This window comes from Myxocyprinus asiaticus, chromosome 22 (genome assembly GCF_019703515.2).
Source record: "Myxocyprinus asiaticus isolate MX2 ecotype Aquarium Trade chromosome 22, UBuf_Myxa_2, whole genome shotgun sequence".
NCBI lineage: Eukaryota > Metazoa > Chordata > Actinopteri > Cypriniformes > Catostomidae > Myxocyprinus > Myxocyprinus asiaticus.
Window position 1 is genome coordinate 10,897,501 of NC_059365.1, and position 21,019 is coordinate 10,918,519.

General features: G+C 34.6%; 1 protein-coding gene across 1 annotated transcript in view; it reads left to right on the forward strand.

Moving 5' to 3' along the window:
* The window catches only part of slc43a1a (solute carrier family 43 member 1a), a 15,169-nt gene extending 2,743 nt beyond the window's left edge, over positions 1 to 12,426 (forward strand). The window contains exons 3-15 of the mRNA XM_051650185.1: positions 517 to 694; positions 975 to 1,030; positions 2,410 to 2,486; positions 3,806 to 3,898; positions 6,429 to 6,559; positions 6,795 to 6,904; positions 7,066 to 7,212; positions 7,304 to 7,339; positions 7,471 to 7,606; positions 7,777 to 7,906; positions 8,262 to 8,335; positions 8,752 to 8,875; positions 10,821 to 12,426. Of these exons, the coding sequence (XP_051506145.1) occupies positions 517 to 694; positions 975 to 1,030; positions 2,410 to 2,486; positions 3,806 to 3,898; positions 6,429 to 6,559; positions 6,795 to 6,904; positions 7,066 to 7,212; positions 7,304 to 7,339; positions 7,471 to 7,606; positions 7,777 to 7,906; positions 8,262 to 8,335; positions 8,752 to 8,875; positions 10,821 to 11,012 (1,484 nt within the window). The 3' untranslated portion in view covers positions 11,013 to 12,426. The remainder of the gene's footprint in view (positions 1 to 516; positions 695 to 974; positions 1,031 to 2,409; positions 2,487 to 3,805; positions 3,899 to 6,428; positions 6,560 to 6,794; positions 6,905 to 7,065; positions 7,213 to 7,303; positions 7,340 to 7,470; positions 7,607 to 7,776; positions 7,907 to 8,261; positions 8,336 to 8,751; positions 8,876 to 10,820) is intronic.
* Positions 12,427 to 21,019: the final 8,593 nt, after the last annotated feature.

Sequence of the window (21,019 nt, forward strand, 5' to 3'; positions counted from 1 at the left end):
AAACATGTTCCTGTTGAAACTATCTGCCATGGAAAAAGACATAAAAGTATGTAAAAAGTATATCAGACAAAATAGCAAACAGCAGCAGAGCAGTTAAAGGGACAGTTCACCCAAAATTATTTTTCAAAACCCATATGACTTACTTTCTTCCATGGAACACAAAAGATGATGTTAGGTAGAATGTTCGCCTCAGTCACCATTCATTTTCATTGCATACTTTCACTGTGACTGAGGCGAACATTGTGCCTTAAAAAGAAATAAAGTCCTATGGGTTTGGAACAACCTGAGTGTGAGTAAATGAATGAATTTCATCTTTGGTTGAGCTACAGCTTTAAGCAGTTGAACTAAACACATGTTTATAGAGACCCTGACTAAAACCCAGACATGCACACTAACTAGAACAAAAGAACATTGATCCAGAGATCCTGGGAAACTTGAACTGCTTGAAGACTTTAAAACTTAATAAAGCCTCTCTCTACTGCTTTCATTCACCTCCTCCTCTCTCTCTGTCTGTAGAAAATAATACTGAGAATATGAACACTACTGCCCCAGAAGAGTGGCTGAGCTGTGTGGAACAGGAAGAGATGCTTAACCTGGGCTTCACCATTGGCTCCTTCCTGCTCAGTGCCGCCACACTGCCGTTGGGCATTCTCATGGACCGCTTCGGTCCCAGGCCCCTGCGCCTTATTGGAAGGTGAACACATACACACACACTAATAGTCCCTAAAGTATAGTAACTGGATGATTACAATGCTAACGCTCCATCAGATAATAAGGAACCGTCTAAAAGATTTCAGCTATTGAGTGTATTTCAAAACACTGACTAATATGTGCATTCACATTCAATTCAAGTTATTAATCAGTTATCACTGTTGTTGTAAGTGTCTGCACCACTTTATTTCATGACATCTGTATCTCTCTATTGGTCTGGCTTTTCTTTAATCTTCAATCATGTGTTTTTGTTTCTTTCTCAGTGCGTGTTTTGCGTTCTCTTGTGCGATGATGTCTGTGTCGGCCTATCAACCTGAAGGTGTGCATGAGAACAAATAATACACATACTGTAGTAAAAGAGTGCAAACTATAACATAGTTATATACAAATGTAACAAGAGAGTAGGGCTGCAATTGACAATTATTTTGATCATTTATTAATCTGTTGATTTCTTTGACTAATTGGTTTTAAAAGCTAAATTATATTTGCAACATTTAATTTTTATTACGGTAACAAACATTATCTAAGATCAATAAATGCTGTAAAATATATACTGTATTGTTTTTTCATGATACCTAATGCATTAAGTAATGTTAATGAATGGAACTTTATTGTAAAGTGTTACCGAAATCAATCGATTGGTTGTTGCAGCCTTGATATAAAGTAGTGGACCATTTAGAGATTTTTGGCATCGATCAATAACCGTGCATACTTGGCGGTCTTTCTGCCAAATGTCAGTTCCGATACCAGTCGATAGGATGATACGTGTTTTCTGTGTTCAAATATTGAAATTTTATGTTCCAATTTTTTGTGAATTTCAGGTAAATATTATGTAAAATGCATTTGTCTCATTTGCTATCGTTAGTTATTTTTATCGAATTTTGGCCAGCCTAGTCTTAGTTACTGGCAACAGCTAATGAAAAATCCATATCAATCAACCACTAACATGGTGATTCTCATAAGACCTGTCAAATGTCCAAGTCCTATTTTACTCTGATATCAAAAGAAACATATAGAAAATAAATCCTGTTTTTAGGCCATTAAATTTTTTTAAATTGTGAAAATATTTTTATAACAGTTACGCACATTTTACCCCTAAATTCTCATTAGTGCAGTGCAAAAAAAAGGTGGTCATTGTCATGTTCTTATTATCACAACATGATAAATTATATTTTTACATCCTAGTAATACTCTCATTTTCACTGTTTTTAATGCGAAAACAACAGCATCTTTTTACTTTAAAACACTGAGAATTGGGTGATAAAATGTGCTTAAGTGTCCTGAAAATAATGTCACAATGCAAACATCTTAACGGTCCTAAATGTAGGCTTAATTTTCTTTATGCAAAATATAATTTCATATTTTTTGTATTGATTTGGGGTTAAATATGACCAGGACATTTTCTTGAACCATTTTGACAGAATTACTAAATGGAGTTCAATCAAGCACTGCGGTGTTGATATTCACAGCCGTATAATGAGTCTCAAACTTAACATTGAGTAGCAAATGTAACATTTATTCTAACAACAAACTCTGTTTTGTTGAAAACTGTACCGTGATTGTACACCAATGTATACAATCAATAACATACTAATATTATATGTAATATCTAGGTCATTATCAAAGGTTTGACATGGTTTTGTATAGTTCAAACAGCTGTTTTAATCATGGAATAATGATTTTTGTCTTATGTTCCAGTCCTCTCTGCACTAATTTTTCTCGCACTTTCACTCAATGGTTTTGGGGGCATCTGTCTGACCTTTACATCTCTAATGGTAAGACAAAAAGAGTAAAAAAGATATAGTGGAGGAAGAGAGAGAGAGAGTGTACATGGGGTCACAAACACCTGCGATGACACATGTTTTGTTGTGCAGCTGTCACGCGCTGCTCTTTGAAGTTTATTGTGTTGCAACAGGTGTGTAAGTGTGAGTGTGTTTGTGTATTTATATGCGTTTGGGCCAGTCAGATGGTTGATACACATGACCTGCAGACAAATTCTGGCCTTTTCAGCATCCACCAATTAGAACGCTGAGTTGCCCACACGCCTTCTCTGACAACCTTACCTCGCATCAACCTCTAGCTGAAACAGACAAGGGCACAAACATTGTACCCGCAACACTCACACCAACTCCTCCATGCCCAGTTGCGTTCGTTAGAGGGAGAAGAATGCAAACACATGCACATGCACTTGACTGCGACCTTCATATCGGTTCAATGATATCATCACCTGCCGTGGAAAAGAATGACTATGTTTATCAGCTGACAACATGCAGACACAAACACACACATACTTTCCCACTTGCAAATACACATTTCTCAGCTAGAGCCGCTCAGTTGTTCATGCTCACTGATCTACACGCAACAAACACCACTCTGCATTCAATGACATCCTGCACCCTTCAGTGAAAAACAAAGCACCACAAAAACCTCTTTGTTGATTGTATGTTAGCACCAGCATGGAAACTATAACAGTGTGTTCTGTTTTGGTTATGATGCCAAATAAACTGCATGATCAACAAATCAACGGCCTCCATGACGTGTATGTGTGTGTTTTGCCTGACTAAACCAATATCAAAAAAGCTCAGTATTAAGCATTTAGCATGTGCACTCTTCTGTTACACATTCCTTTAGGTTGTATTTCCATTCTGTGTTTGTGTGTGAAAGGCAGAGGGATGTGAAAATGTACTTTTTCGCACAAGTTTGTGATTTTTGTTTTTAACCCTGTACAATTTATGCAATGTTAATTGTACAGGGTTAAAAACAATGTTACTCTAAACAACAAAGCACTGTTTGTCTTGTAAAAACGTGGTATTTTTCACACTGCAATATGTTTGTTTACTTTATTAATGGCGTTGGCTAAGACAAGCATCGTTATTAGTATTGCTTATATTTGTGGTTAGGGATTTGAGCAAAACCCTAACCACAAGTGGCAAGTCTGTGACCAAACGTACAATTTTTGCCTGGCGAACTGTAAAAAAAAACAAACACATTTATGTGTAAATATTTGTGTTTATTGTGTAGTTCCTTTTTTAATTTTTTTTAGTATTTACAGATATTGTTAATGATAATTTACTGTTAATTTTTCCTTATACAGCTACCGAACATGTTTGGAAGTTTGAGTTCCACTGTGATGTCACTGATGATCGGCTCGTATGCATCATCAGCTGTCACGTTCCCTGGAGTAAAGGTATTTTTAATGTAAATAAAGTCTGAACCTTGTAGCACATGCTCAGAATCAGAATGTCTTATGTAAGATTGCATCAGATTGAGAATGAACTGAATCGCTTGTGACACCTGTTTAGAGCTCAGCACCTTTATCTTCATGGTATAAAAAAGCAGTAAAGCCTGGCTTTCATTTTTTTTTTTTTTTATCCCCCTTTTCTCCCAATTTGGAATGCCCAATTCCCACTACTTAGTAGGTCCTCGTGGTGGCGTGGTTACTCACCTCAATCTGGGTGGCGGAGGACAAGTCTCAGTTGCCTCCGCTTCTGAGACAGTCAATCCGCGCATTTTATCACGTGGCTCGCTGTGCATGACAGCACGGAGACTCACAGCATGTGGAGGCTCATGCTACTCTCCGTGATCCACGCACAACTTACCACGCACCCCATTGAGAGCAAGAACCACTAATCGTGACTACGAGGAGGTTACCCATGTGACTCTACCCTCCATAGCAACCGGGCCAATTTGGTTGCTTAGGAGACCTGGCTGGAGTCACTCAGCACACCCTGGATTTGAACTCGCAATTCCAGGGGTGGTAGTCAGCGTCAATACTCGCTGAGCTACCCAGGCCCCCTAAGCCTGGCTTTCTAAGAATGTATTAACTCCACGCCAATGTCTGCCACAGAAAAAAATAGAATCATAACAGAATGGTTTAAATGGAGGTAAATCCTTGTCGTGGGATCTGAATTGATGAGATCACTCAGATGAATGCCGAAATGTCTTCAGTAAATGGAAAACAAGTATATTTTGAATATTCATAGCCTGCTTTTAATGATCCAATGAGATCCTAATGGATAAATCAAGTCACGCCTCTACATTATTTCCCACGTAATGTTTTTTTCCTATGTCATTATTACAGAAGTTAAATATGTTGTGAATTCCGTTTCATGTTGCCTTTGATCATTTGTGTTGTCTTTTATTACTTTTGTTAATTGACTTATTGGGGTGAATCTCATGAAGAACATGTCTAGGTCATATTTCACCTCAAAATCAAAAGAGAAAAAAAGAAATCATATTTTGCATAATGAAAAATGAAAATGAAGCCTATTTAATACTAAGCACATCTCCCCACAATTTTCATTATTGTGTTTTTTAATTCTCTGATAAAATCAGCTTTAATTAAAGACATTACAACAAATACTACCATACTGCTTTACTCTACAATTTAAATAGTACACTGTAAAAAATAATGTAAAATGCAACAGTAAAATTGGTTACCGGCTAGTTAGTTACCCTAACATATACAGTACAAAATGTATATATATTTAACAAGACAATACATGTAATTTTACGGTAAAATATTGTAGAAAAAAAATTTTGATGGAAAAATTCAAATTTTACCATATAATTAACAGTAAAAATGTATATGTGTAATGTATATTTTTTATGGTAAACCATTGTAAATATTACAGTGAAAAACAATAATTAAATGTTCCCAGAAGTCTCTGCGTGACCCATCACATTTCATTATATTTTATGGGAATAGTTAGTTTTTTCTTATTTTTAATATCAGTTATGTACATTGGGGTGTTCTATGTTCTATTTTATGTCGTTTATTTAATGTTTATTGCATTATTTTGGAGTCACATGTGATGGTGATGGTGTTTTTTGTATGGGTGAGTGACACTGTGCACTGTCTCTACATGTTTATTAATTATTGCTCCTGGAAGTGGCACTCTTGATGAACTTTAAGTCATCATGTGGCCTTTTGTAATTACTACAATGTTTAACAATATATTTTTAAGTGACTTTAAGACTTTTATAGTTCTAGAAGTTTAGTATATTACGTTTCTATCATGTAATAATATAAAAGGTAGTAAACCGTAAAATATACGGGCAATAAAATGATATCCCGTACCATACCATAGCTGCCAGTATTTTACCGTAAAATTAACATATTGTTTTTTATGGTGTATGTTATTTTCTTTTTGCATTACAGTAATGGAAATTATGAAATTACTTTACAAAATAAAATGTCTTTTATTTAATTTAATTTATTTAGATGAAATACAGTATGTCCGACATGTTCTTAACAGACTTCATGAGATTTATTTATGGAATATATAGTCATGTGTTGTTGTTGTTTGGAAAGTACATGCTGACCTCTGTTGGAACAGACAGTGTTGGTGGGTCTGTAAAAGTTTGAAAAAACAGATATTATTATGGCGATGCATGTGAGATGACAGAGGTATTTAAAGAAATTGTATTTAGGGTGTTGTTCTGAAACATTGATGCATGATACATACTGTACAGTGCAAGACATCTTTCTTAGATTACCAAAATAATCTATCTGTGTTTGCTTTGTTTTATGGAATATGAAATAGTCGAGCTTTATGATTCTTTTCCCCGCCTCATTCACATGTGAAAAAATAACCTAATACCATCAACCAGATGCTTCAGACAAGCAAAATCTTTCTACCATTCAGGCGTGTTATATATAAATGAAACAACTAATTAATATTACATGTCCTCTTTGTGTCTCTGTCTTTCTCCAGCTGATATATGATGCTGGGGTGTCGTTTACAGTTATCATGTGGATGTGGGCGGGCCTTGCGGGTCTGGTCTTCCTCAACAGTTTCTTGAACTGGCCAGCAGAAGAGTTTGCCTTTCCAGAGGATATCAAAATGTTAGACAACCTTTCTATATTCTATTAGAGTCCTGTTAACTTCAATAATCCTCCTAGATTACTTAAAGACGTTGAAACATTTTAGTCAAAAAATGAATCTTCTATCATCATTTACTCACCCGTATGACGTTTTTTCTTCCATGAAACTTTCTTCAACCTCTGTAAATTGCAAGGAAATATTCTTAAATCCTTGAATAACAATTCCTTATGCTTTGCTTTTCCAACCATCTTTTAGGAAAAAGATGCGCCCAAGTGAAAACCAAAGAATGAATCCAGTTGAAGAAACAACAGGGGAACTGAAAAACTCAACAGAGAAACTACCTGCTGTTGCTCAGGAAACACAATGTAAGACTTTTGAGACAAAGTGATAGATTTGAGATAAAATGTAAATAAAAAGTGTGCTTCAATAGTGTGAACTGTGATTCTAAAGTATTATATTACTGAAAAAAAAAAGACCAAATGTCTGAAATATGACATATACAAACCCTTTGAATTCTCTCCCTCAGCCTCCGTCCCTTTCAGTCGCTCCGTGTTCTCTCCCATCTTCCTGTGGAGTTTGATCACCATGGGAATGACTCAGTTGAGAATCATCTTCTTTATGGGAGCCATGAACAAGATGCTAGAGTTCATGGTCACCCACGGAGCGAAACATCGTAAGTGATTGCAAATGCTCACTGTATCTAGTTACACTGGCCTTCTGTTTTGATTTGAGTTAAACTTATAAAGTCTCTTTGTCTTGTTTAGCCTCTGAAGAACTGGTGCTAGAAGCAAAGGAGAAAGGTGAGAAACATGAAATCACATATATGGGTTTTTTAATGTTTATTAATGAATGTCTTTATGAATTGAATTGCATGTGTTTCAGATGTATATAACTGTGTTAAACGTATTAATGGCGTCCATGTAACTTCCAGTGAGTTTCTACTCATCCATCTTTGGCACACTGCAGCTCTTGTGTCTGTTCACCTGCCCTCTGATTGGATACATCATGGACTGGAAGATGAAGGAGTGTGAAGTGGATCAGAACACAGTGAAAGAGGGAGAGAAAGAGTAAGAAATTGACTTCCTCTGGTCTCAGTATCATTTTATAAAAATCTGTAGGGTATATAGATATACTTTATAGTTGTTAAGATGTGAAAAGTAGCAAAGACTCAAACAACAATCCCTTGAATGCACTTCACAAGACCTTCCAGAATCCTTCACTTCTTTTCTCCTGCCAGAGCTATTGCCGTACCAAAGCGTGACAGAAAAATCCAGAAACTGACCAATGCCATATGGGCCTTCATCTTCACAAACGTGCTGCTCATTCTGTTTGGAATCCTCTCCCTCATAGACAACCTTCCTCTACAGGTAAAAACCACATCGATTAGAATCATCATTAAAAATTGCTGAATAAGTTGCAATTTTTTGAAGTTGCAAATATTTTGAGATGTAAAATCTTTTTGGGATGCAACAAATATGGCTTTCTTGATTCTGATTGGTCAGTCTCTGAATTCTGTGGTCATATATTTTTTTTACGGACCAGTAAACTTGTATAATTGACAATAGTGCCAGGTCAACGGTCAGTTCCACTTCTTGTCAGGGTTTATTTTGCGATAATGACCCATCGACCGTACATTATCCCTTACATATGATACATAGGTTAGTACTGGCTTACTTGCAGTTGACTTAACAAAAGTGTTTTTATAACTCTTTCTTTTTCTAGATTGTGACGTTTATTTTGCATACTGTGGTACGAGGTTTCATTCACTCATGTTGTGGAGGCCTGTATGCTGCTGTGTAAGTACATACGTGCACACAATCACACACCCATCTTCAAGTAGTACTTCTTTTATTTGCATCCACTACAAGTGATAGTTAAAATCTTTGGCAAGTCCATACTTGTCTATTACTACATTCTACATTTTATAAGAAAAGGCTTGAAACTACATACAGTATATGCCTCAGGATCAGGTTTAACTTGTTTGCAAGAGAACTAACTCGCCATAGTACAGAGTATGTGGCAAATTAAAACCAAGTGACATGCATGAGCATCCCCCACCCACCTAGGGAAATCACAAAGCAAACACCACTTTTGTCATGTAAATTGTGCTAGAATGGTTCATTACACTCATAAAACAAACCAGCAACGATTTTAAGCTATAGGCAAACAAAATGACCTTTTTGTTTTCTTCGTCTCTATCTCTTTCTCACAGGTACCCATCCAATCACTTTGGCACTCTTACCGGACTGCAGTCCATGATAAGTGCGGTGGTGGCTCTTCTGCAACAGCCCCTCTTCATGGTTATGGTGGGAGATCTAAACGGGGATGCTTACATGGTAAGATCCACAGAGATTTTACTCATTATATTTTAAAGAGGTTTCCAGAATTAAAATATCCAATTCACACATGAAGCTATAGCTCTGTTCCAAAACCTAGTGAGCTGCCTTGCTAGACAGAATTTTAAGGCATCACAGGTACCTTGTTTTGGCCAAATTCATGTATCCTTCTTGGAGAAGACAATCCAAGTATGCATTGCTGATGTGGTAAGCTCAGTGGTAAAAAAAATAATCTAATACAGCATATAAGTTTAGATAAATGCAACCATAAATATCTTTATACTATGAATCGATAAAAGTAGTTTAATATAATAAATAAATTGCTATTTTACTCAGTATTTGTGGGTGATATATATTTTTACACATTATAAATTATAATTGTTTATGCATCAGGAAGGGCATCCGGTGTAAAACCTGTGCCAAGTCAAAATGGCGGATGGTCCACTCGACTCCGCTGTGGCGACCCCTAATGGGAGCAGCCGAAAGAAGAAGATAAAGGCTTGTTTATACTTCTTAGGAGAACAGGCTTCAATTCGCCTAAAATATAACAAAATGCACATTTACTCATTTTTACTGAATCGGTAAAAGTAGTTCAGTCGAATTTTTTTTTTACAATATTTGTGGGAGATATTTTTTTTTAAGCTTTTAATGCTAATTTATACTTACTGAGCAAACAGGCTTTTTAATTCAGCATAAAAATTCTATGAAATTAACTTTCTATTATTTATTTTCCTATACAAACTATTTTTAAAACAACGCTGCATGTACTAAAAATGCAGTTCTTTATTTATTTACCCCTTCGAACTAATTTTAAAATGACGCTGCATGTAGTAAAAATGCAGTTCTTTCATTATTTATTTTCCTCTACGAATACATTTTAAAACAACGCCACACAGAGTGAAAATGCTATTCTTTATTTATTTTCCTCTACAAACATGTTTTAAAATAATGCCACACCAAGTAAAAATGCAGTTCTTTCATTTTCCTCTACTAATTCAAAAATGACACTACACATAGTAAAAATGCAGTTCTTTTGTTATTTATTTTCCTCTAAGAACTCATTTTAAAATAATGCCGCACCTAGTAAAAATTCAGTTCCTTATTTATTTATATATTTATTTATTTTCCTCTATGAATTCATTTTTAAACAATGCCACATACAGTAAAAATGCAGTTCTATATTTATTTATTTTCCTCTACTTATATATTTTTTAAAACGGTGGCGCAAATAATAAAAATGCAGTTCTTTATTTATTTTCTTCTAAGAACTCATTTTAAAATAGCACAGCACCTAGTAGAAATGCAGTTCTTTCGTTATTTATTTTCCTCTACGAACATCTTTTAAAACAATGCCACACCAAGTAAAAATGCAGTCCTTTATTTTCCTCTACAAATTAATTTTAGTTAATTAATTTTAATTTAGTAAAAATGCAGTTCTTTATTTCTTTTCCTCTTAAAAATTCATTTTAAAATAACGCAGCACCTAAAATGCAGTTATTTTCCTCTTAGAACTAATTTTAAATAATGCCACACCTAGTAAAAATGCCTTTCTTTCATTATTTATTTTCCTCTACAAGCTAATTTCATAATGACACCGCAGGTAGTATAAATGCAGTTCTTTATTTATTGTCTTCTATTAACTAATTAAAAAATGACGCCATGCTAATTATAAACGTAGGCTAAACGTAAAACACTATTGGAATTAGTTACCGATTGTGTCTCTCGTTTGCTTCAAGTGAGTTGCACCATTTTGTGTATCGCATACACGTGTACCAAATGATTATCTTACAAGTTTCCATTTCAGTTTAGGATGGCAGCTGCTTATGTAGGCAATAAACAGTGAGGCAGATCTCTAGATTTTGGAACAGAGTTTGAGTTATAGATATTTTAAAACACTAATAACTATCATGTAATGTAGATACTAACTTCTCCTCAAACCAATCAGATCAATTGGGGACTACTGATCCTCTCATTTTCTGGTTTCCTGTTGCCGGGATACCTGTACTACCATCGAAGACAACTTATGCAGAAGAGGGCAGGAGGAAAAGCTAATGGCCACACTTCTGCTGAGAATCTAGCATTAAACCAATCTTTGGCCAATGGACATAGCAACTGTCATGTCCCTCAGGAAGCATAATTTAATAACAGAGTATTACAGGACTGTCACAGGACTTTTCACATTTCAACAGGAACAGAAACAACAAACTCAACGTTAGACATGTTATTCTGACAAACATTTCCGCCATCTTCACTGAGCACAAAACCTTAATGTTTGTTTTACGAGATATTAGTTTGATGGTTGGAATCAACTAGTATCGGGTCAGTATTGCCTTGATGTCATTCAACATTAAAATCAGAGTATGAATATTTTGTTTAGAATTTGAGTTCAAAGTATGCAATGCTTTCATTTGAAAAATATTTATTGAGCTGCACACCCGTTGGGCGTTGGCTGTAATTCATGAACATGAACTACCTCAGCCAACCACTGAACTTTCAAACAGATCCGTGGATTTGTCTGTTCAGTGTCTGTTCTTTACCAAAGAGAAACTCTTGAGTATTCTGCATCATATTGCCTGTTTTTACCTTTTTGGCCTACAATTTGAAAACTTGAGGAACAATCAACACAACCATTTCAGCTTACACCAAAGACACAGAGGTTTTTAAAGTGTATCACTTTATTCTCTTCTTCAAGCAAAGCCTCAGATGCATTATATTTTAAAGTGTTAACCCAAACATAAAACATTTCAGGCAGATTTCAAAAGACTTTTTATCAACCAACAGAAACATATTTTTGTGCATATAAAGAAAAGTGTGTGTGTTTTTTTTTCTTTTTTTTCTCTCATGTATTTCTTTTCTGTACATGTTTGTCTCATTCAGACACTGAAATGGAAATGTATTTTTGTATTTGTACAAAAACTGCTATTGCTGTGTTAGTGTCATAATCTAATGAGTACAAGCTTAAAACTAGTTGTACTCTGTAAATAAGGTGATGTGTATTCGTGATATTTACTTTAAGCAATAACTGAATGCTTGTGTGATAGCAAGGGTTTCTTAAAGGGTTAGGGTGCATTCAGGAAGTGATGACAAAAGTGTACTGCATCAGTTTTTGTCCTGCTTTTTATGCTTTTTTTTTTATGAAACTAGTGCCTTATGTTATGAAGAAAATGTCAGAATGTAAAGTCTCACTGTCATAGAACATGTGGGAAACCAAAGCCATGTGATCTTTGAGATGGACACAATAAAGCCATAAGAGACTTTTGGATATGCAAATGTGTGACGGGAATAGAGCATCTACTGTATGTACGAGTGCAAGAATGTCATTCTTGAAATTCTGAAGGAAAAAAATAAAAGGTGCGTTCATATTCTAAATGATTGACATCTGTTTTAGGGGCCGGTCCAGAGTAGCAGTAGAACAGATCTGGAACCTGTTCAACTGTTAACGTAGATGTTTATCTAACAGTTATCTAGGTTTATGTCATTAGTTTCTCTATTAAAACAACTAAAGGAATAGTTCACACAAAAATGAAAATTCTCTCATCATTTACTCACCCTCATGCCATCCCAGATGTGTATGACTTTCTTTCTTCAGCAGAACACAAACGAAGATTTTTAGAAGCATTTTTCAGATCTTTTGGTCCATACAATGCAAGTGAATGGTCCTGAAATTTTGAAGCTCCAAAAATCACATAAGTCAGCTTAAAAGTAATCCATATGACTCCAGTGGTTAAATCGATGTCTTCAGAAGCAATTTGATAAGTGTGGGTGAGAAACAGATCATTATTTTAATACATTTTTGCTATAAATTGTCTTCCCTGCTCAGTCAATTTCCACTTTAACTTTCACATTCTTCTTGTGTTTTTGGTGATTCACATTCTTCATGCATATCGCCACCTACTGGGCAGGGAGAATAATTATTTAGCAAAAATTGACTTAAATATTGGTCGGTTTCTCACCGACACCTATCATATCAATTCTTAAGATGTGGATTTAACCACTGGAGTCATATGGATTACTTTTATGCTGCCTTAATGTGCTTTTTGGAGCATCAAAATTTTAGCACACTTTCACTTGCATTCACAGAGCTGAGATATTCTTCTAAGAGTCTTAATATGTGTTCTACAGAAGAAAGAAAGTCATACACATCTGGGATGGCATGAGGGCGAGTAAATGATGAGAGAATTTTCGCTTTTGGGGGAACTTTTACTTTAAGCATTACCTATTTCTGAAGATATCCTGTTGGTTATGGTAAAGCTGTCACATGCATATGGAAGCCCATTTCCGCCACTTAAATTTATATATATATATATATATATATATATATACAAAATATAAGTAACTGTATTCCACTACAGTTACAGTTTAAATCATTGGTAATTAGAATACAGTTACATTCAAAAAGTATTTTGATTACTGAAGAGATTACTTTGCAATTTATTCAGATGGAAAACATTTGTACATATAAATGATGCGATCCAAAGTGCATTTGAACAGCGGTGAAACACTTTCTTATGATGTGTTACATTACATTTGGAGCAGAAGAAATAGAAATAAACCTTGTGTAAATTATCAGCTTTATGCTAAGTTAAAATGCTATTTCTAGCCATTTTACATGCACGTTACCAGGCACGATCATATTTTTTTATCAAGAAAATTCATGTTGGATCTTAATTTCTTTTTTCTAGTAAGACCTTTGATATTAGGGCAAAAATCATATTCTTGATAATAATTTTTGTATTGTTTTCCTGTAAAAATATCTAAAAATCTTTAAAACAAGATCAGTTTGATTTATCTTGTTTTAGAAACAACACTGCATAAGATATTTCGGTTTTTCAGATAATTTATTTTTAACGTGTATTTTGTCTCACTGTCCTGGCAGTGTTTTTATAGTCAAAACAAGTGAAAAAATCTACCAGTGCTGAAGAAGTAATCCAAAGTATTTAGAATATGTTACTGACCTTGAGTAATCTAATGAAATACGTTACAAATTACATTTTACAGCATGTATTCTGTAATCTGTAGTGGAATACATTTCAAAAGTAACCCTCCCAACCCTGTATATATATAAAACAATCGTGCTTTGGTAAATCAAAATGATGAGATACAATGTCATAATTTTGAGACAAGAAGTCATTATGTTAAAATAAAAAGTCAAAATTATAACATACAAAGTCATCCTTTTGAGATAAAGTGTGATATTAAAAAGTCTATGAGATTATGAGCCATCTCATAACTACGATTTATTATCGCATAATTATGATTTAGCATCTCATAATTTCGACTTGGTATCAGTAGTGTAGTCTAGGGCTTGCGCCGTATGCCTACCTATCTTTTTTAGGATTTTGCATATGGCCACCTGAAATAAGTGATGATACGTGTGGCCGCCAGAACAACGAGGGTTTTGACCTGGAACTTTTTCATTCTAATAACGCGATGCCGCAGCACTATGGCAAGCCGTTTTAGCTTTTATTCATTCTCAGGTTATGAAATGTTGATATCAACAATTACATTTTCACAAGTTAAAATTCTAATCACTAGTGGAAATGCCCATTGTTGATATCAATAATTACATTTCCACTAGTAAAAATGTGAATTCTTGATATAAAAAATGACGTCATCACTCGCAGAAATCACATTCTTGATATCAAAAATAGAATTTCAGCTAGTAAAAACAATAATTCTTGATATCTGTAATTCAATTTTCACTAGTTGAATTTCACAATGACCTCTGATACTGTTGCAAGCTGAATTTACTTTTATTCATTTGCAGGATATGAATTGTTGATATCAACAATTCAATTTTCACTAGTTAAAATTCTAATTCTTGATATCAAGAATGTAATTTTCACTAGTGGAAATGGCAATTGTTGATATCAGCAATTACATTTCCACTAGTAAAACGTGAATTCTTGATACCAAAAAAGACATCACTTGCAGAAATCACATTCTTGATATCAAAAATGAGATTTCAACCAGTAAAAACCATAATTTTTTATATCTATAATTGAAATTTCACTAGTAAAGTTTCACACCGATATGTCATTCACTCTTATTCAAAACACAATTATTGATATCAAAAATTAGTTTCTTACTAGTTGAAATTCCAGTTTCACATATCAACAATTCTTTTCTTACTAGTAAAAATGGCAAATTTTTATATCAAAAATTGAATTCCAACTAATAAAAATGTTAATTTTTTTATATCAGTAATTAGATTTTCACTAGTGACAATTTTAATTTCTGAAATCTGTAATGTAATTGTTACTAGTAAGAATGTCTTGTTAGATATCATTAAATACTCTCCAAATTATTGATATCTGAAATCCACTTCCAGATATCAGAAATACAAAATGTAACATGTTGAAATTAAATTACTGATATCAAAAATTAAAATTTTCCTTGTAACAATGTAATTATGGATATCAGTAAAGGGAGCTGTACTAGTAAAAATAATTGCCTTGATATCTAAAATAGCCTTTGCAATTGGTGAAAATAGAATTACTGATATCTTAAATGTGATTTTAACTAGTAAAAATACTATTAATTATGCTCCAAATGGTTGATAGTGCTGATCTACTAACACCGCATCGGGCCTGAGACTGCTGTGGCTCTGCGGCTCTACAGATGGACATACCTCAATACACATTACATCGTACAATGTTATTAAATATAAAAATAATATACACTTTGTGTTGCTGATATGAAAAATAAAAGTGTGTTTTATAAACAACAGAGTAAATGGATTGTGGGGATGAATTAGCAGTTCTCTTTTCCCCTTGTGTATCCCCTGTGAGGTTCCATGCCTTTCTTTTTTGAATATTCATAAGGTATGTAAGGAACTCGTAAGCACTCCTCATTACTATGCACATATCCAAAAAGGGATTTATGATATCTGAAATGACCATTTTAACTAGTAAAAATGACATTTTAACATGTAACATTCCTTTTTAACATGTAAGAATTCAGTTACAGATGGTGGTTTTTACTAGTTGATGTTCCATTTTTAATATCAAGAATGTATTTCTGCGAGTTATGACGTCATTGTTGATATCAAGAATTCATGTTTTTACTAGTGAAAATGAAATTGTTGATATCAACAATTCATATCCTACATGTGATTAAAAGTTAAAAGGGCACCAAAATTATGCAAAGGTAATTACAGATATCAACAATTCAATTTTCACTAGTTAAAATTCTAATTCTTGATATCAAAAATGCACTTCTTACTATATAATTTTTGATATCAACAATTACATTGTTACTATTAAAAATATCAATTGCTGATATCAAGAAATTAAATTTTCACTAGTTAAAATGGTAATTCTTGATATCTGTAAATGTATTTCAACATGTTACAATTGGTATTTCTGATATCTGGAAATGGATTTCAGATATCAATAATTTGGAGTGTAATTAATGATATGTAAAAATACTTTTTTACTAGTAACAATTACATTACAGATATCAGAAATTAAAATCGTCACTAGTGAAAACTGAATATCTGATATAAAAAACTGGCATTTCCACTAGTTGGAATTTAATTGTTGATATCAAAATGTGGCTTTTCCACTAGTACAAATTACATTCTTGATATCAAAAATGATATTTTTTACAAGTAAGAAAAGAAATTGAACTAGAAAAAAGAGTAAGAAACAAATTTTTGATATCAATAATTATATTTTGAATAGGAGCGAATGACATATCGGTGTGAAATTTTACTAGTGAAAATTCAATTACAGATATAAAAAAATATGTTTTTTACTAGCTGAAATTGCATTTTTTATATCAAGAATGTGATTTCTGCGAGTGATGGCGTCGTTTTTTATATCAAGAATTCATGTTTTTACTAGTGGAAATGTAATTATTGATATCAACAATTGGCATTTCCACTAGTGACAATTACATTCTTGATATCAAGAATTAGAATTTTAACTAGTGAAAACTGAGTTGTTGATATGAACAATTCATATCCTGCGAATGAATAAAAGTCAATTTGGCTTGCCATACAGTGTTAAGTGAATTGTGTTTATTTATTTATTTTTTAAGTGTACAGAGATATTTGTTAACCAATCATATTTTCAGTTTCAGTAAGGGGCGGGACATTTCCAGCATCTACAGTGAAATGCTGAAGTGCCCGCAGAGCTGGAGTCACCATAATTTGCACTGTAAATTTATTTCCCGGTTAAATGTAAATTATATACTGTTTATATTAATCAGAGTAATTATAAAGTATTAACAAATTTCATAATAGTGAAAGGAACATTAATGACACCTATTAATTTAAATAAATATTTAACACCATGCTATTGTAATATTGTAATATGGTGTAATATTGTACACCATGCCTGCAAGAAACTTACCCTGGTATATATTTTTTATGTTCATGTGAGACTATAATTACAACAGACATTTTTTTTTTTTTGCCTTTAAAACAGCCCCAATTCTCCTAGGTACACCTGGACACAGTTTTTCTTGGTTGTTGGCAGATAGGTTGTTCCAAGCTTCTTGGAGAATTCACCACAGTTCTTCTATCTATTTAGGCTGTCTCAATTGCTTCTGTCTCTTTACGTAATCTCAGACTGACACGATGTTCAATGGGGGGCTTTGTGGGGGCAATGTCAACTTTTGCAGAGCGCCCTGTTCTTCTATTCTAATCTTTTCTATTTGCAAAAGTAATGTTTGGGAGTCTAAAATGTATTTTTACTATTGACACACTAAAGCTGAAGATATAAATAACCATCTTAAGACACATTTTTTTGTGATACATCTTATGTGCCTAAAACTTTTGCACAGTACTGTATACACACACACATACACACACACACACACACACACACACACACACACACACACACACACACTGGTGGCCAAAAGTTTGGAATAATGTACAGATTTTGCTCTTATGGAAAGAAATTGGTTGCCAAATTCACCAAAGTTGCATTCAACTGATCACAATGTATAGACAGGACATTAATAACATGAAAAATTACTATTACAATTTGATAAAACTGCTTAAACTACTTCAAAGTGTTCTCATCAAAAAATCCTCCATGTGCAGCAATGACAGCTTTGCAGATCCTTGGCATTCTAGCTGTCAGTTTGTCCAGATACTCAGCTGACATTTCACCCCACGCTTCCTGTAGCACTTGCCATAGATGTGGCTGTCTTGTTGGGCACTTCTCACACACCTTACAGTCTAGCTGATCCCACAAAAGCCCAATGGGGTTAAGATCCATAACACTCTTTTCCAGTTATCTGTTGTCCAATGTCTGTTTTTTCCCCACTCTAACCTTTTTTTGTTTTTGTTTTTCTGTTTCAAAAGTGTCTTTTTCTTTGCAATTCTTCCCATAAGGCCTGCACCCCTGAGTCTTCTCTTTACTGTTGTACATGAAACTGGTGTTGAGCGGGTAGAATTTAATGAAGCTGTCAGCTGAGGACATGTGAAGTGTCTATTTCTCAAACTAGAGTCTCTGATGTACTTATCCTCTTGTTTAGTTGTACATCTGGCCATCCACGTCTCTTTCTGTCCTTGTTAGAGCCAGTTGTCCTTTGTCTTTGAAGATTTTAGTGTACACCTTTGTATGAAATCTTCAGTTTTTGGGCAATTTCAAGCATTGTATAGCCTTCATTCCTCCAAACAATGATTGACTGATGCGTTTCTAGAGAAAGCTGTTTCTTTTTTGCCATTTTTGACCTAATATTGACCTTAAGACATGCCAGTCTATTGCATACTGTGGCAACTCAAAAACAAACACAAAGACAATGTTAAGATTCATTTAATGAACCAAATCGCTTTCAACTGTGTTTGATATAATGGCAAGTGATTTTCTAGTACCAAATTAGCAATTTAGCATGATTACTCAAGGATAAGGTCTTGGAGTAATGGCTGCTAGAAATAGGGCCTGTCTAGATTTGATCAAAAATGATTGATGGTGCTCTTTTACATCAATAATATCCTGACTATACTTTGTGATCAGTTGAATGCCACTTTGGTGAATAAAAGTACCAATTTCTTTCCATAAGAACAAAATCTGTCCATTATTCCAAACTTTTGGCCCCCAGTGTGTGTGTGTGTGTGTGTGTGTGTGTATATATATATATATATATATATATATATATATATATATATATAGGGGTTCTTCATAAATTCACAGTATGCCCACCTCTTCAGTCACTACTACACCACTGCTTTGTATCTAATAGTTTTTACTTTTTATCATAATTCTGACTTAGAAACTTATAATTCTGACTTTTTATATTAAAAATATGGCTTTGTATCTCATAATTTTGATTTACCAAAGCACTTTGTTTCTGTGGTGGAAATGGGCTTCCATACCACACAGTACACACACACACAACACAGCAAAAATTGTTTCATAACCGACGTAGTAAGAATTACCAGTAAGCTCATACTTTAACCACACTGGAATGCTGCCATACTAGTTATGTGCAGGGTGTTTATGATTACAACGTTTTTGTTGTTGCTACATCACCGGGGTGTGTCGATTCTGTTGTAAATTTTGCGGCTTTTATCAACTGCATTGTGAATATTTCTTGTTTCCCGACATTGAGCTTTGAGTACGCACTATTGATGTTAGACCAGTTATGTGCCTGACCCAGACACAACCAGTGCACGTCACTACTGAAACTTGGCGTTTGGCCTCAATGTGGAACATTGTTTGTTGTTAATAAAAGAAAATGTTCATTGTTGGGCCTCATGTATTCAGATAGAAGACAAAGGCAGGCCTAACAGTCGTAAAAACATAACTCAAGCCCCACCTTCCAAGTCGTAAATCTTACTGATAAAAATCACGCCAAAATCAAACAAAGGGAGTCCAAAACGGACTACAAATCCATGAAGCCTTGCTCACTAAAGGATCGAACTCTCAACTCCTATTGGATGAGGCACACAACACAACATCCCTCAAACATGACATCATCAGGAGTTGAAATACCTCTGAAATGCTTCCAGAATTTACTTCCAGCGACTTTGTTCACCGAATATAGACGTAGCTCTTTGCTGCTCTCAGGTGCAACCTCGTAGCACAAGGAAGTAACGTCCGACTTGAAACTGTGGCCATACAATCTCCATCTTGCTTGACGAGTTGAGGTTACGTTGTGTTCAACCAAACACTCTAACGGATCCGAAGGAGACCGTCGAGCAATTCGCATCTTCATCCGTTTGCCTACAGAAGTGAAGAGATTAAAGATTTCTCTTCCATCTTCAATCAAGTCGACATTTCTGAGTTCTCCGCCAGCCCGGCGAGAATCAACAGCCGTACCGCCCGCCGGCAGAGCGAGGAAACGGCCTCCCGGCATCACCCGAGCCTCAAGGAACCGGCTCAGAGTTAAAGGACGGAGGAAAACACATTCTACCTGTGTCCTCATGCGATTCAAGTAAGAGGTTACGTCTGGGCAGAGATAGAATATTATAGTGTGTTATTCTTGTGTTTCAAGGTTTTTGCTTGTACAGTTTACGGACCGCCATGTCCGCTCATTATTAATACTCAGGGTATTAATTATCATGAATTTGTTTTGCTGTATTGTGGTCCAACCAAATTGGACTGTTGTGCAATTTCGCCATCGCGGGTGAGACAGCAACTGAGTTCATCCATTAAAGAGTCAAATAACGCGGGACTTTTACGAGCCGTCCACCGCGTCTCTGAGTGATAAACACAGCTGCTTTCTCTCCCATGATCGCGAAATCAGCTTTAGGGCTGTCACTTAATCATCTCTCTCTCTCTCTCTTTCTTACTAATCACAAACACACCTTATGTGTTATAGGATTATTTTAGTTTCCATATCTAATCATATCACTGTTTAGTTTGTAGTTGTAAGTCGGAAGTTTATTGACTGCATTGTATTAATTATTAATTAATATTACTGCATAAATAAACTTTGTTTATATTACAAAGAGAAGTGTTTTGGTTTGTTTTGCATACGCCTGTGTCATGCTGACGGGATGTCAGTGCTCAGATTCAAACCTTCATTCATTGATTTTTTTTTCATGAAAAGCGATATTCTTCAGATGTCGATTTTCCTAAGAAAACAATCTAATATTAAGACTGTTTTACTATTTGGTTATTAGTCCCTAATTCCAGGGTGGTGCCCCGTCAATGTTAATCCTTATTAATATTCTATTGATTT